Here is a 15745-nt window from a genome sequence, read left to right on the forward strand (position 1 = left end):
ATACCAGGACCAGGTTGGATTCAGTCCAAGAATGTGAGGGTGGTTCAGCATACACAAATCAATATTGTCACAATCCAATGATGCATTAGCCACATTTCTACTACAACTGTGTCCTTAAAAAAGAATGAGTTTCTCCAAATAGAAAAATGAAAATAAAAACATTAGTGAAGAAAGTATATTTTTGTCTTTCCTCAGTTTGCCTTAAATGTACAAAAATAAATTATTGTGCATTTATATATTTACATTTTTTTCTTTTTTTCGGAGCTGGGGACCGAACCCTGGGCCTTGCACTTGCTAGGCAAGCACTCTACCACTGAGCTAAATCCCCAACCCTATATTTACATTTTTAATAAAATCATTTTATTAATATCGTTAAAATATATGTGGTGAGTATATTTAATACTATGTAATATTAAATATAACCTTTAATGTATCCATTTGCTAACAAGTGTTAATTATACTAAGTATGCTTAGTTTAAGTAAGAGCTAATCAATACTGTGCATATGAAGATATAACCGAAATATATTATAAAGTACAATAAACCAATACAGAACACTACTACTTTGGCAGAGAAAACTGAGTAGACGTCACAGAAAAGTGACTTCGTAATGCATCTGGAAGGCAGCGCAGTGAGAAGAGGTTTTCACAGGAGGTTTCTGTGTGATCTGGAGGGATTCTGGGAAATCCCTAATGCCTTGTAAAACTTCTTTACCATGTTTCATTTCACTTCAAATTTTATGGCTTCTCTTCCTTCCAGTCTGCTCAGGACAGCAGCAAGCTTCTACGTAATAGCCACAACTGCAGACGTGTACTTCACAAGGAGAGGGAAAGGGAAGAATTAGAAGACATAGAAGGAAGGGGTGGGGATCATCAAGGACACACCCGTGTATGAAATCTGAATTGTAACTATAAGAAATTTTTCAATAATTAAAAAAATAGCATTTCTAAAGTAGATGGCACATGGAAAAAGTATTCTAAACTAGAAGCTACAGTTACGTAAAAAACACAACCGTGTCCGACAATTACTGTCCGGCTCTGGCAGTATAGACATATGCCCCCAGAAAAGAAACACAAACTTGAGAGTGGAAGAGCACATAACGCTTTTGTTTTTACGAAACAGCACAGAAAAGAGGTCGAAGGCAACAGCCTGTGCACAGAGCGGAGGGCGCGGCTCTGTGGCCGCCTGGAGGCCTGGCCATATGAGGGCCAGACCATGATTCCCCAGCAACACAGAAGAGGGGGAAAAAAAAAACAGAAATATGAACATAAATCACACAAGAAAAGCCAGAAACTGACAAGACAAAACAAAACAAACAAAAAATAAATAAAACAGGTTCAAATATATGTTTATAATTCTGTTGCTCACACATGGGAATATATTTTCCCATGGACTCAACATCCACTTAAGTAAACTTGCAATGGCCATCCAAATCATGATATAAATGTGAGATATCTCAATAAGAGTAGGAAAGGATGTGGAGAAAGAGGAACACTCCTCCATTGTTGGTGGGACTGAAAACTGGTACAACCACTCTGGAAATCAGTCTGGAGGTTCCTCAGAAAATTGGACATTGAACTACCTGATGACCCAGCTATACCTCTCTTGGGCATATACCCAAAAGATGCCCCAACATATAACAAAGACACGTGCTCCACTATGTTCATAGCAGCCTTATTCGTAATAGCCAGAAGCTGGAAAGAACCCAGATGCCCTTCAACAGAGGAATGGATACAGAAAATGTGGTACATCTACACAATGGAATATTACTCAGCTATCAAAAACAATGACTTTATGAAATTCATAGGCAAATGGAATGAACTAGAAAATATCATCCTGAGTGAGGTAACCCAATCACAGAAAAACACACAGGGTATGTACTCACTGATAAGTGGATATTAGCCCAAATGCTCAAATCACCCGATACAATCCACAGACCACAGGAAGCTCAAGAAGGATGACCAAAGTGAGGATGCTTCACTCCTTCTTTAAAAGGGGAACAAAAATATCCATAGGAGGGGATAAGGAGGCAAAGTTTAGAGCAGAGACTGAAGGAAAGCCCATTTGAAGTCTGCCCCACATGTGGCCCATATATATACAGTCACCAAACTAGATAAGATTGATGACGCTCAGAAGTGCATGCTGACAGGAACCGGATATAGATCTCTCCTGAGAGACACAGCCAGAATACAGCAAATACAGAGGTGAATGCTAGCAGCAAACCACTGAACTGAGAACAGGACTCCCATTGGAGGAATTATAGAGAGGACTGAAAGAGCTCAAGGGGCTTGCAACCCCATAAGAACAATATTGCCAACCAACCAGAGCTTCCAGGGACTAAATCACTAATCAAAGTCTATACATGGACTGACCCTGTGCTCCAACTGCATAGGTAGCAGAGAATAGCCTTGTTGGGGAACCAGTGGAAGAGGAAGCCCTTGGTCCTGCCAAGGTTGGACCCCCAGTGTAGGGAATTGAGAGGGCGCGGTAAGGGGGGTTGAATGGGGAGGAGAACACCCTTATAGAAGGAGAGGGGGAGGGGTTAGGGGGCTGATGGACAGGAAACTGGGAAAGGGAATAACATTTGAAATGTAAATAAGAAATACCCAATTTAATAAAAATGGGGGGGGGGAAGAAGTAGGAAAAACCTGATCCATTACCAAAGGGCTCACATGTGTGCACACACAGACTGAAACATCACCAAAGGGCTCACACATGTGCACACACAGACTTGAATTCTGTGTCACCAAAGAAAGTGTAAGATGTGCAATCACAGCATGTCATAAGCACATGATCCTAGAGTATACTCTAGCCCTTTCTGCTTTCCAAAATCCCTCCAAACATGACCATAATAATATTACATATTATTTATTACGAAATATCATAGATGACTGGATAGGTGGCACTATCTAAGCTATGACTAAAAACAGTCCAGTTTGAATTTAAAAGTGTATTAATAAAGTTAAGCCACTTTGGGACAGTTTCAGAAGCCACTGAGTGCTTTGTGTGGAATAAGGGGATGAATGATTTAACCCACAGACAGCAGCATCACGCAGCCTACTAAGTCTTATTCTGAAATTAGTATTGAAAAGCTTCTAAAGATGTTGGCAACCCTGAGGAAGCAATTAATACAGATGTTCTCAATGGGTAAAATATTATCTTATGTATACTGGTCTTGTATCCAAGGCAGTTTTTTACAACAAATAAACAACAAAGAACACTTAATATAACTAAAATGACCAAAACCAAAATAAATAGCCATACCCAACAGAAGCACTGCCCAAGAAGCCAAATGCCCTTTCCAATACAGAAGAACATTCTGCATAGGCAGCTGATAGCTCAGGGAGAACAGCAGACTGAAGCGCTCTATGCTAGCTTGTCTCATTTGCAAGAATATATCAACACCCACGATCACTTTGGACTACATAAACTTTGCCAAATCAAATGCTCTCCCCTCCATAGACAAACATTCTAAGTAACAAACCACACTGTGAAAACAGGACTACTAAAATTAGTATACGGCTTCCTGAAACAATATGGACTAGCAGCACAGACTGATTTAAGGTGCTGCTGTAAACCTGACAGAGGTGTTGTCTGATGCCCTTGCCCAGTGAGCCACAGCTTCCCGTCAGATGTGCGCATGCACTGATCCGACTCACAATTATAGGCTTCAAAGCTTTGCTCTCTTTCCTACTTTCTCAATGCAGTAGACACTGCAAACACAATTACATTCATGAACAAGAGGAATATACTTGAAACTTAATACACAACGGCCTTAAAATTTTCCTCAGTTTCCTTTTCACTTGTTTAGCATATCCAATTCTCACCTCCCACTTTCTGCTGCATCTCTCCCAGCAAGGTTATTTTATTTTACACTTTAGGAAAAGGTAAGGACTTGGACAAGCGTGTCAAGAGCACCTTCATCTGCATCCTGTGTGCTGTGCCCTTCGCACTGCCACAGACCACAGTCAAGCGCTCACATACAAGTACAAACTGTGCCCTTCACACTGCTACAGACCACAGTCAAGCGCTCACACACAAGTACAAACTGCGTCCAATCCTCAGGACTCTCTGGACAAGTACTTGTTTTAATTAGCTAGTGAATTCATCTTATAAAAGAACTAAACTGAGATCAAATGACTGCAAATCCTACTTCAATAACAGAATATGGTAATTCAAGTGATGAATTCTTCTAGAGACACTAGTAATCAGAACCTGAAAACTATTAAAATATTATTTGCTCTTTGGGAATTATACTTATTACATGTTTGCTCAACCGTATCTGCTGAAAGACACAGAAACACTACCAAAGTTAATTTAAGGACTTACCAATTTCCCTTGCAATTCTGACGGCTTCATCTGCATCCTGTAAAGGCAGGAAATGAGACTCAACATTAATCCCATGAGGCACTGCACAATGTCTTTAGGGCAGTCATATATTGCACTACTGTCTCCTCTGATTCATTTAATGTTCAATTTTACAACCTTCTAACTCTTTTCATTCAGAGAAATGTAAAATTAATACCATAAGTGGAATGTAAACTCTCCTTCGTCGTTATTATATTAAGAAACTCAAAGCAGTTTGAAATGACCTGGCAGGAAACATGACCAGAATTGCCAATGATTCCATGCAGTTGCCGGAATTTAATGGCAGAATTTAGATGTTTACAATCAATACTGAATCGTAAATCAGATCATTAAAGCTTGTCTGCAGCCCCCTTGTCTATTTACACTCTGTGTTTTCCTAGATTCTGTCAGCAGGGGGAGTTGATTGTCTATTGTTTGGGAGGAGTTCCATCAATTTTCTAGAAATAAGTAAATTTCCAGTATCTGTAGGAATTAGCAAATGTTAAGAAAAAGAAGAAGGAGGAGGAGGGGGGGGGGAGGAGGAGGAAGAGGAGGAGGAAGAAGAGGAGGAGGAAGAAGAGGAGGAGGGAGGAGGAGGAGAGGAGGAGGAGGAGGAGGAAGAGGAGGAGGAAGGAGGAGGAAGAGAGGAGGAGGAAGAGGAGGAGAAGAGGAGGAAGAAGAAGAGGAGGAAGAGGAGGAGGAGGAGGAGGAAGGAAAGGAAAGGAAAGGAAAAAAGAAAAGAAAGAAGCCTTGTGGTTTCCATTATTTTTTATTTAGCCAACTCTTGAAGTACATATTTTGTCTTTACAGTTGTACTAGGTGTATAAATTAAAGTTCAGTGAACCTCTGAAGAGCAAGGTAAAACTCTTCCTGATGTCCGAAGGCCAGGGTTACTGACTCGGGGGCACATCAGTCCCTACCACTTGTCAGCAGTAACACTTGAAACCCTAAGCTTCCACAAACTGCCCCAGTCAAAGTCATTCACCTGACATGCGCTGTGCAAACTCTATGCACACATTTTCCACATATGATAAAGAGAATTCTAAACATCCAGCTACTTTCTCAATTCAATTACTTTTTCTAATCAGTGACACAATATGCACCACCAGTCATGTTCTAAAACCACCAGTTGATAAATATGCAGGAATTTTTATACAATTTCAAAACATGCAAGGGAGGCCTGGCATTTTTAAAGCTTTTAAATTACCACATTTAAAATGAAGAGAAATCACAGTAGAATCCCCTTCTCCAAAACTGGGACTGGGAGAAAATAACTGCTTCATTTATGTCCTTTTTTTTTTTTTTTTTTTTTTTTGAAAAAGAAAAGAAATTCTCCCTTAAAAGTCTTCAGTACCCAACAGCATCCCTGAATGAGGAGACTGGAACGGGAAGTTGTCAGAAAAATCTCATTTCCTTTCATTAGCTCCACAAATAGGTGTTTGTTAAGTTCAAAGCAGCCCTGAAAGCGACACCAGTTTTAAGTCTTTCTTTACTCCAAGCAGTCACATCTGCTAATGAGATTTTCCAAATATAATTGTTTTCAAGTCAGAGGTAAAGCTTTATCTTGCCCCCTGCTCCAAATCAAGCTTCACTCCCTTAGTACACCTTGCTGCTTGCACAAACCCTACATCTCCAAATTTTAGTTTGAAAGGATAAAAAAAAAATCCATGAAAGGGGTCATTCAAGAATGCTGTGGTTTCCACACACTGAGCTGGGAGGCTCTTTGTTCCAGCTGGTGACAGTTATTGGAGAATACTTGCCTTTAATAGCCTCTGTCAGGAAGTGTTAAACCTGCCAAATCGAACAATTAGTGCCTCCTGAACAACATACAGGAAGAGTAGGACTGGTGAGGACCGGGTTACAATCAGCTTGAAGGAAACTTTTAACATTTCAGTCCATGTGGAAGGAATGCTTGCCAAAGATATCTCAAAGAAACTCAACTACAAGGTAGAAAGCCTGGGACCCAGGAAGCCAACAGTGCTCAGGATCCACTCCTCCTGTTTGTCACGTGTTTATGTATGCACAGGACACACAAATGTTATGTTTTATATGTAAAAAGAATTGGATTCATGTACAGTAAAACTTCTCAAAATTCTTTATCTTCCATAAAACAACGTTAACTTTTGACTAAGGTATAAGTTTTCCTACTATGAAAATCAATTTCTATGACACCAATTTTCAGATAAAATTGAACTGCCTTAAAAATTAATTTTTCACTTGTCATTCATTGAGCCAAAAAATTCATTGAGGATCTACTGTGTGTTATACATCATAAAACACTATTATTGGTTTTGAAAGTAAACTAAACACACGTGGCACATTTAATTTTATTATGGGATACATAAAGTTACACTGGAAAAGATAAAAACCCTAAACAGCCCCTAAGTCAATGGCACTAACATATGATCCACAGAACCTCCTTACAGGGTTATAGATAGAATAGAAACATGTAATAAAGCTTTGGAAGGTCCATTGATCATTCAGGAAAAAAAAACAAAAACAAAAAACAAAGGGAAATATGAAACACATCCAACCTCAGCTACCACCCTAGCAGTAGGTCGACCTGACAGATCTTTCTGAAACGTGAGCACAGGAACAAGCTGGAGCCGCACTTCACACTTCAGTCAAGACCAACACAGCTCTGTGCAAATAGCTGCACTTCTCAAACTCGGAGGCTGTGTGTCTCTTCATTCACAGATGTCAGCTGTAGAAGTTATCCTATGGGTTCTCTCTCACATGTGTCAACAAAAACTTACAAAGTTTATTATTTTTTTAAAGATTTTATTTATTCATTTTATATATGGTGAGTACACTGTCACTGTCTTCAGACACACCAGAAGAGTGCATCTGATCTCATTACAGATGGTTGTGAGCCACCATGTGATTGCTGGGATTTGAACTCATGACAGATGGTTGTGAGCCACCATGTGGTTGCTGGGATTTGAACTCAGGACCTCTGGAAGAGCAGTCAGTGCTCTTAACCACTGAGCCATCTCTCCAGCCCAAGTTTATTATTTTTAACTGTGATGTTTTGAAATGGAAAACAATGTAACGGGCCTTCCACAAAGGACTAGCATATGGATGGTTCCCTGACTGCAGTGGCATACTAAGTAGTCACTTAAAAGAATGATGATCCACGTGTTTTAAGATACTAAGCCAATAAATGTTTCCCAGCAACAGTGTATACAATCTGGCTTCTGCCCTTCTAGACTACTAGTCCATGAAGAAAACAGAAAGTCAGGTGGACAGCGAGTCACCTGAGAAGTGATGTGAACACTTCATGAAGACAGCACCGAGTAAGAGGAAACTTGCTTTAGATTATCTGAAAAGGGCCCTCCTAAAGGAAAACTGAAACCTACAGATTAAAAAAGCTCAGTGTTGTGGAAAACAAGAAGAGAAAAGAGAAAAGAGATTCAACAGAGTACCAGCATACAGTGAAACCGTAACTTAAAAGGAACTCACTGTGTTCTAGAAAGAGAGAGAGAGATACATAAGACAACTTAGGGTGGAAGACACGGCCACTCCTGGCTGGGCCTTCCATGATACAGTCCAGAAACTCTGTGATACAGACCAGAAACTCTTTGATACAGCCCAGGAACTCTCTGATACAACCCAAAAACTCTCCGATACAGCCTAGAAACTCTCCGATACAGCCCAGAAACTCTCTGATACAGCCCAGAAACTCAATGACCCCTATCCTATAAAGAAAGAAGATCGTGAAACAGGCTGGACTTCCAGAATACATTTTTTTTTATTTGGGTATTTTCTTTTACTTACATTTCAAATGTTATCCCCTTTCCCAGTTTCCCCTCTGGAATCCTCCCTATCCCTTCCCCACTCCCCCATCTCTATGAGAGTGTTCACCCACCCACCCACTCCTTCCCATCTCCCTGTCCTGGCATTTCCCTACACTGGGGCATTAAGCCTTCACAAGGCCAGGGACTCTCCTCGCATCGATACCCGAGATAAGGCCATCATCCTCTGCTACATATGCAGCTGGAGCCATGGGTCCCTCCATGTGTCCTCTTTGGTTAGTGGTTTAGTCCCTGGGAGCTCTGGGGTATCTGGTTGGTTGACACTGTTGTTCTTCCTATGGGGTTGCAAACCCCTACAGCTCCTTCAGTCCTTCAGGATACACAATACAGAGAGCAGCAGCAGCTCAATGTGGCTTGACTGTTTCTAAAGGTACAGATATGAATACCTATACTGAGATTTAAAGACCCTGCCACAAGCTGTGGGGATGAAGACTTCAACATAACCCTTTATATCCCGAGGAAGGATTATGATTCCACCTCCATATACTTTCATAGTTTAAACCCCAAATCGGCCACACTTAGGGCTTTGTTTTGTTTCTAATTATATAACAATTGTCAAGGCATTAAATTTTATCAAAACAAATGAGACACTGGGTATGGGGGCTCATGCCTGTAAGTAGGCACGGAGGCTGAGGCAGGAGAACAGAAACTCAACGCCAGACCACGTTTAAAACGTTCAAAACAAGTCAAAAAGAAAGAAGAAAAGGGAAGTTTTCTTTAAATCCACTTAAAGTTTCCCATGACATCTATTGCCTCAGAACAAGCTCAGACTCCTTAACTTGGTGTCAGTGCTTGGTCGCCTGCCCAAGCCACCAGTACCACCCCCAGTCTATCCCACCCAGCCCTGCAACCTCCCTCCAAACCCCAAGCTGTCTCAGTCTTCGTCCATCCTGCTGCAGTTACATCAGCTCAGAGAGCAACTCTCTTCTCTTTCCAGTCAGTTGCCACTAAGACTGGCCACAAGCAAGGCACTGAACCATCCAAGCTTTCATGGAACTTAGAGGAGAGCAGCCACACCTTAGATATGCTACACAGTAGCCAACAATGCTGTGATGTGTACTCCATATAGGTAATAAAGAGGAAATGTGGTGATAGGATCTGCAACTCAAACACAGATGTCCACAAGTCTCGCATGCTTCTGAAATGACAGCACAGGGGAACACTGACTATGCACGCCCCTGAGAGAAGTAAGGTTACCAGGTAACCAAGAGTGCCACGGTGATGGTAAACTCAGCTAGGGGCTAAAGAGATGGCTCCATGGTTAGTCTTCCAGATGACCTGAGTCTGATTTCTAGCACCCATGGGGGCTTACAACCATTGTAACTTTAGTTCCATAGGATCTGGGGTCCTCTTCTGTCCCTTATGGGCTTCAGGCATGCACTATGGTGCAGACATACATGCAGGCAAAAAAATCATATACATAAAATGAAATTTAAAAAGAAAGAAAGGGAGGGAGAGGAAGGGAGGGAGGAAGAGAGAGAGGGAGACAGGAGGGAGGGAGGGAGGGAGACAGAGGGGGGGAGGAGAAATCCAACTTCATCTGAAAAGCAAAGAGATGGAGACTCTCAGTCTGGCTACCTTTTGTGGGGGCTAAAAGAGAGCTACGCTCTGCACGGAAGGGGCTTGCTTTACGGTGTGCTTTGTATCTGTGCACAAAGAGTAATTTCCAAACTATTCTGTCTACACCTGTGACCCTCCTGTCTCAGAGGCAGGTACAGGTATGTGCCGGGCTGAGTCTGCTCAGCATGCAGGATTTTGACTTCACCCTGAAGAAGAGGGAATACATTTATTACTTGTGTTGTCGATCCTCTGCAAGCTCCACAGGCTGGAACTCATCGTCTAGTGTGTGTGGCAGTGTCTTTCAGATGTCTAGCCCGGAGCCTGGAGCAGTCTTTCACTACACAGCAGCTGGACGAAGAGTGAAGGGATAAACCAAAGAAGAAATAAAGGAAGAGCACACGTGGGCCACTTCAGCTCAGAGCGTGACAGGCTGCTATTCCATTCTAAATGCTGCTCTCTTTGGGGCCTATCCAGCCTTCCCACTCCAGACCAGGCCTTAGCTCTGACAGCCAGTCACCTCACACTAGCTCAGTCTTGCTCTATACTGAATCCCCAACCCTTAGCAAATTGGTTTATTTTTAAATTATTTTTAAATGTTTTGAAATGATGTTTAGTTAACCAACAATTATCCATCTGTCTCCATGAGAATACTTCTGCTCTATGCTGCCATCTCAAATGATGGCAGAACTCCTCCTCCCAAAACATCAAGTAATGAACAAGGAATCACACAGACAGGACTCAGCAACCAATCCCAGTACCTCCCCTGGTCTCTCAGTAGCCAGTCCCAGTACCTCCCCTGGTCTCTCAGTAGCCAGTCGCAGCACCTCCCCTGGTCTCTGAATGCTTGACCATTGTTGATGTGAAGGACCCTCCTTGCTTACCACCCAAATGCTGGAATTATAAATAGATGTTATCAAAGCAATTTTCTTGTAAAATATGTAGTGTTTACATATTGTTGTTTTTCCCCTCTAAAGATGTATTTTAAACCATGTATATGGGGGAATGACATGTGGACGTGAACGCAGACTCCCTGGGACTCTAGAGCTATCCACTGCAACTAGAGTTATAGGCAGTTAGACGACACCTGATGTGGGTGTTGGATACAGAACTTGGGTCCTCCAGAAGTAAATGCACTTAACACAAGTCATCTCTCCAGACCCTTATTTCTAATTTGTGATAAAAGTGAATCATTCAGTTAAAAGCTGGTCTTTACATGGTAGTAAGATTTCAAATGAAAGAGCTGCAAGTTTAAACTACATTTAAAAAAAAAAATCAATGAAAGTCAAGTTCACCCCTATTACAAATGCTAAACTTTCAAATAAAATCATAAAATAAATGTTTGACTTTACCAAATATTCATTGTTCGTTATTCATAAAATGTCTTGCAAACAAAACATCTTTAACATGTCACAAATCTAACGTGACAACATTTTAAGAAAAGCCAGGAGGAGTGTACAGGAGGTGCATGGGAATGAAATATCACTAAAATAATAAATCAAATGTAGGTTAAAGTAGGAGGAAAGAGCGGCTGAGGGCTGGCCAGGTGGCCCAGCAGGTACAGGGAAAGCCAGGGACAGTGCTGGAACCCTGGGCCCATGAGGGAAGGAGAGACCTGAGTCCCGCAAGCTGTGCCATGACCTGCACACTCACATGGCATGCGTTCATAGAGTAAATAATAAAAAAAAACCGTGAAGCATGGACTGTCTGCTAGGTATTCTTAGCTACAGGACATTCTTGAGACAGACCTGGGAGTTAATATGTATAGGAAAAGGAAAACATATAAATATTCAGGGATTAGGACAATGGGATTCATTAAATGTATTGCACAAATATTGTATAATCTATTAAAAGAAAATGATGCTAAGCAAGGTGTCTACAGCTGAGCCCCATCCCCAGTCCCAGATGAGAATACTGCTGTGCCGCTAAGCCTTCCCATGACGGAGAAACAGGCTGTACTCCTTGGCTAGGTCCAGAACAGAATCAGCAATTGGTTGCTGTATCAGTTGGTATCTGTACACATAGAGTAATTCCCAAACTATCCTACATTCACACATGAAAGCAAGTGCCTGGGACATGGAGACACCTGCCTGCAGTCCCACAACCAAGACGGGGAAGCCCGAGGAGAGTAAGAGGCCGGTCTGAGCTCTAGAGCAAAACTTCACCTCAAATAAAAATAGAAATAAGTAAATAAAGTCAAATAATAAACAGAGTAAGGCAAAACTTGTCACTAATGCTGGACTCAGGAAAGACTTCAGCTATTAAGTTTCCAATTGTTCAAATCGGGCTGGCCAAAGACTGCCATACTGCGAGTCCCTGCTGCCCACAGACATTGTTCTAGAGCTGAAGCCGTCAAAATCCTTTATGCTAAAAATATGATACTTACTGACCCCAAAAATTCTACCAGGGAACTCCTACAGCTGATAAACACCTTCAGTGATGTGTCTAAATACATGATTTACTCAAAAAGAAAAAAATCTGTAGCCCTCCTATATACAAATGAAATCAGGTTTAACAACACCCTTCACAATAGCCACAGATAATATTAAATATCTTGGGTAACTCTAACCAAGACCTATGTGACAGGAACTTCAAGTCTTTGAAGAAAGAAAGAGGAGAAGATCTCAGAAAATGGAAAGATTTCTCATGCTCATGGATCGGAAGGATTAATGTAGTGAAACTGGCCATCCTATCAAAAGCAATCTACTATCAGTGCTATCCCCAGAAAAATTCCAACATGATTCTGTACAGACCTTGAAAGAACAATTCTCAACTTCATATGGACAAACAATAAACCCAGGAAAACTAAAACAATTCTGTAAAATAAAGTGACTTCAGGAGGCATCACCATCCCTAAAAACCACATGGTGTTGGCATAAAAGCAAAAATGTTTATCCATGGAATCAAACAGAAGATCCAGAAATAAACCCGCATACCTGTGTACACCTGAATTTTGATAAAGAAACCAGAAATAAACAATGGAAAAAAGAAAAAAGAATCATCAGCAAATGATGCTGATCTAACTGTGTTTCTGCATCTAGAAGAATGCACAAAGATCCGTGTCTATCACCCTGGGCAACACTCAGTGCATCAAAGACCTCAACATAAAAACAGAACCACTGGGCCTGTAAGGGAGAAGGTGGGGAAGAGCCTTGAGCTCACTGCCACAGAAGACACCTTCTAAACAGAACACTGATAGCACAGGCTCCAAGATCAACAACTGACAAGTGGGACCACATGAAACTGAAAAGCTTCTGTAAGGCAAAGGACAGGGTCGACAGGACAAAACAGCAGCCAGCTTTACGGCCAACAGAGGACTAATATCCAAAATATATAAAGAACTCAAGAAACTTGATATCAAAAGAACAAATAACCCAATTTAAAAATGTGGTACAGATCTAAATAAAGAATTCTCAATAGAGGAAACACAAATGACTGAGAAAGTTAAGGAAATGTTTAACATCCTATCCATCAGGGAAATGCAAACCAAAACCACTCTGAGAGTCCATCTTATGCCTGTCAGAAGGACTAAGATCAGTGACATGAGTGACAGCCCGTGCTGGAGAGGGTGGAGCCAGGGAAACCCCTCACACTGCTGGTGGGAGTACAAACTTGTACAACCAGTATGGAAATCAGTATGGTGGTTCCTCAGAAAACTGGGAATCAATCTACCTCAAGTCCAGCTATACCACCCCTGGGCATATACCCAAAGGACACTCCATCCTGTCTCAAGGACACGGCTTTATTCATAATAGCCAGAAACTGAAAACTACCTATATGTCTCCAACCAAAGAGTGGATAAAGAGAATGGGACATATTTACATAATAGACTATTACTCAGCAACTTTTAAAAGAGGCATCATGAAATTTTCAGGCAAATATATGGGACTGGGGGAAAAAAATCATTCCGGGAGAGGTAACCCAGACCAAGAAAAACAAGCATGGATATTGGCTGTTAAGTAAAGGGTAACGGTTACGATTCACAGACCCAGAGAGGCTCAGTAACAAGGAGGGCTCTAGGCAGGAATGCATGGATCTCCCTAAGAAGGGGAAATAAATTCTGCAGGTGGACTGGGTTTGTGGGGTGAGGAGAGGAATAGGAAGGATCAGGATGTAGGGAGAGATAAGGGAGTGAGTACTGGGAAAGGTGACTGGAATTGGAGGGCTTTGGGGGACAATGCGGAAACCTAGTGCAGTGGAAACTCCCTGGAATCTACAAGTTTGACCTTTGAGAGGATTCCCAGCAATGGAGGATACAGAGCCTGAACTGGCCACCTTCTGTAACCAGGCAAGGCTTCTGTAACCAGTAGTGGTACTGGTGCATCAACCCAGGCACAAAACCTCTGACCAACAAACCTGTCCTGCTAACAAGATACATGGGGGAATGGCCAACCAATGGCTGGCTCACACCGTGAGATACAGCCCGTGCCTGACACTACCTGGATGACCCAGAATCTGTGGCTGGTGGCCCAGATCCTTAGGGTAGAACCAAATATAAATCAATGAAATGACTCCTAACTTCTATACTCACAGACTGGTGCCCAGTTTAGCCTCAGAGAGGCCCTCTGGCAGCCGATGGGAGCAGACGCACAAACCTGTGGCTAAATATTAGGTGTCCTGGAGGGAGGGCAGCAGCACCCCATCCACAGGACCTTCAGCCCAGGAGTTGTCCCGCCTGCAGGGATGAGGATGGAGTGGAGATTGAGGGAACACCAGCCACTGACTGGTCCAGCTTGAGGCCCATTCCATGGGTGAGAGCTAACCCCTGACACTATTGATGGTGCTCTGCGGTGCTTGCAGACAGGAACCGGGCATGGCTGTCCCTGAGAGGCTTCATTTAGCAGTAGATGGAGACAGATATGGAGACTCACAGCCGAGCGTGGGGCAGAGTTCAGGGAGTCTTGTGGAAGAGTGGGTAATGGAATCGGGTAAGCCAGGAAATGCAGGAGGTCACAGTACGACTTACAGAGTCAACCGGCCTGGTCCCATGGGCTCACAGAGACTGGGACATGCAAGAGCTGGACCTAGACCCTAAGCACATTTGCAGCAGGTTGTGCAACTTGGTCTTCACGTAGGTTCCCTGGCAATTGGAGTAGGGACTGTCTCTCACTCTGTTGCCTGCCACTAGATCCCCCTCCCCTAACTGGACTGCCTGGTTTTGCCTCAGTGGGAAAGGATGCACTTAGTTCTGTTTCAACTGGGTGTCCCTGGGTGGGGTGGTGTCCAGGAGGAGCTTCCCCTTCCCTGAGGTGCAGGGAGGAGATAGTGGGGAGAGGGATTGTAGGGGAGAGGGACTGAGAGGAGAGGTGGGAGGGGGACTGAGATCAAGGTGTAAAGTGAATAAACAAATTAATTAATGGGGAAAAGTTAGGTGGGAAGAGAGCCCAGGTTGGAGGTCTCCATCAGGCCCCTCCCCTCCAAGCTTGGTGAACTCTGTGGAAGAGGGTGAGGAGGAATTGTGGGAGCCAGAGGTGTTGAGGACACTGGGAGAGCAAGGCCCTTAGAATCAAGTAGCAGGGTTCACAGGAGCTCACAGAGACTGAAGTGGTAAGAACGGAGCCTGCATGAGTCTGTGCTAGGTGCTCTGCCATGTTATGGTTGGCATTTTTGTGGGACCCCTGACAGTGGGGGTGGAGATGTCTCTGACATTGGCCTGCTCATGGCTCCCTTTTCTCCCACTGGGTTCCCTCTCCCAGCCTTGAGGGTTTGTGCCTAGTCTTATTGTAGCTTGCTGTGCTGTGTGTGGTTGATATCTCTGGAAGGCCTACTCTTTGGGGGTAGGAGGGAGTGAATCTGAGGGAGAAAAGGGGTGAGGGAACTGGAAGGAATGGAGGGAGGGGGAGTTGTGGTCAGGATGTATTGTATGAGAAAAGAACTAAAAAAAAGATGCTTACATAAGACCTACCCATGCCAAGCCCTGTGCTTTAAACCCTCTCACTTAAAATGCCCAACATGGTGCAGATGTTAAGCCAATGGCTGTTACTCTAGTGTCATTTCATAGATGTGGACAAAAAGCCTATGTATGCT

General features: G+C 42.9%; 1 protein-coding gene across 3 annotated transcripts in view; it reads right to left on the reverse strand.

Annotated features, from left to right (window-relative positions):
* Pcca (propionyl-CoA carboxylase subunit alpha) overlaps window positions 1-15745 on the reverse strand; it is a 304568-nt gene that overhangs the window by 211741 nt on the left and 77082 nt on the right. For all 3 annotated transcript variants that reach the window (XM_032917891.1, XM_032917890.1, XM_032917889.1), the window contains one exon: window positions 4329-4365. In XM_032917891.1, the coding sequence (XP_032773782.1) occupies window positions 4329-4365 (37 nt within the window). The remainder of the gene's footprint in view (window positions 1-4328; window positions 4366-15745) is intronic.

Source organism: Rattus rattus, chromosome 12 (genome assembly GCF_011064425.1).
Source record: "Rattus rattus isolate New Zealand chromosome 12, Rrattus_CSIRO_v1, whole genome shotgun sequence".
NCBI classification, from domain to species: domain Eukaryota; kingdom Metazoa; phylum Chordata; class Mammalia; order Rodentia; family Muridae; genus Rattus; species Rattus rattus.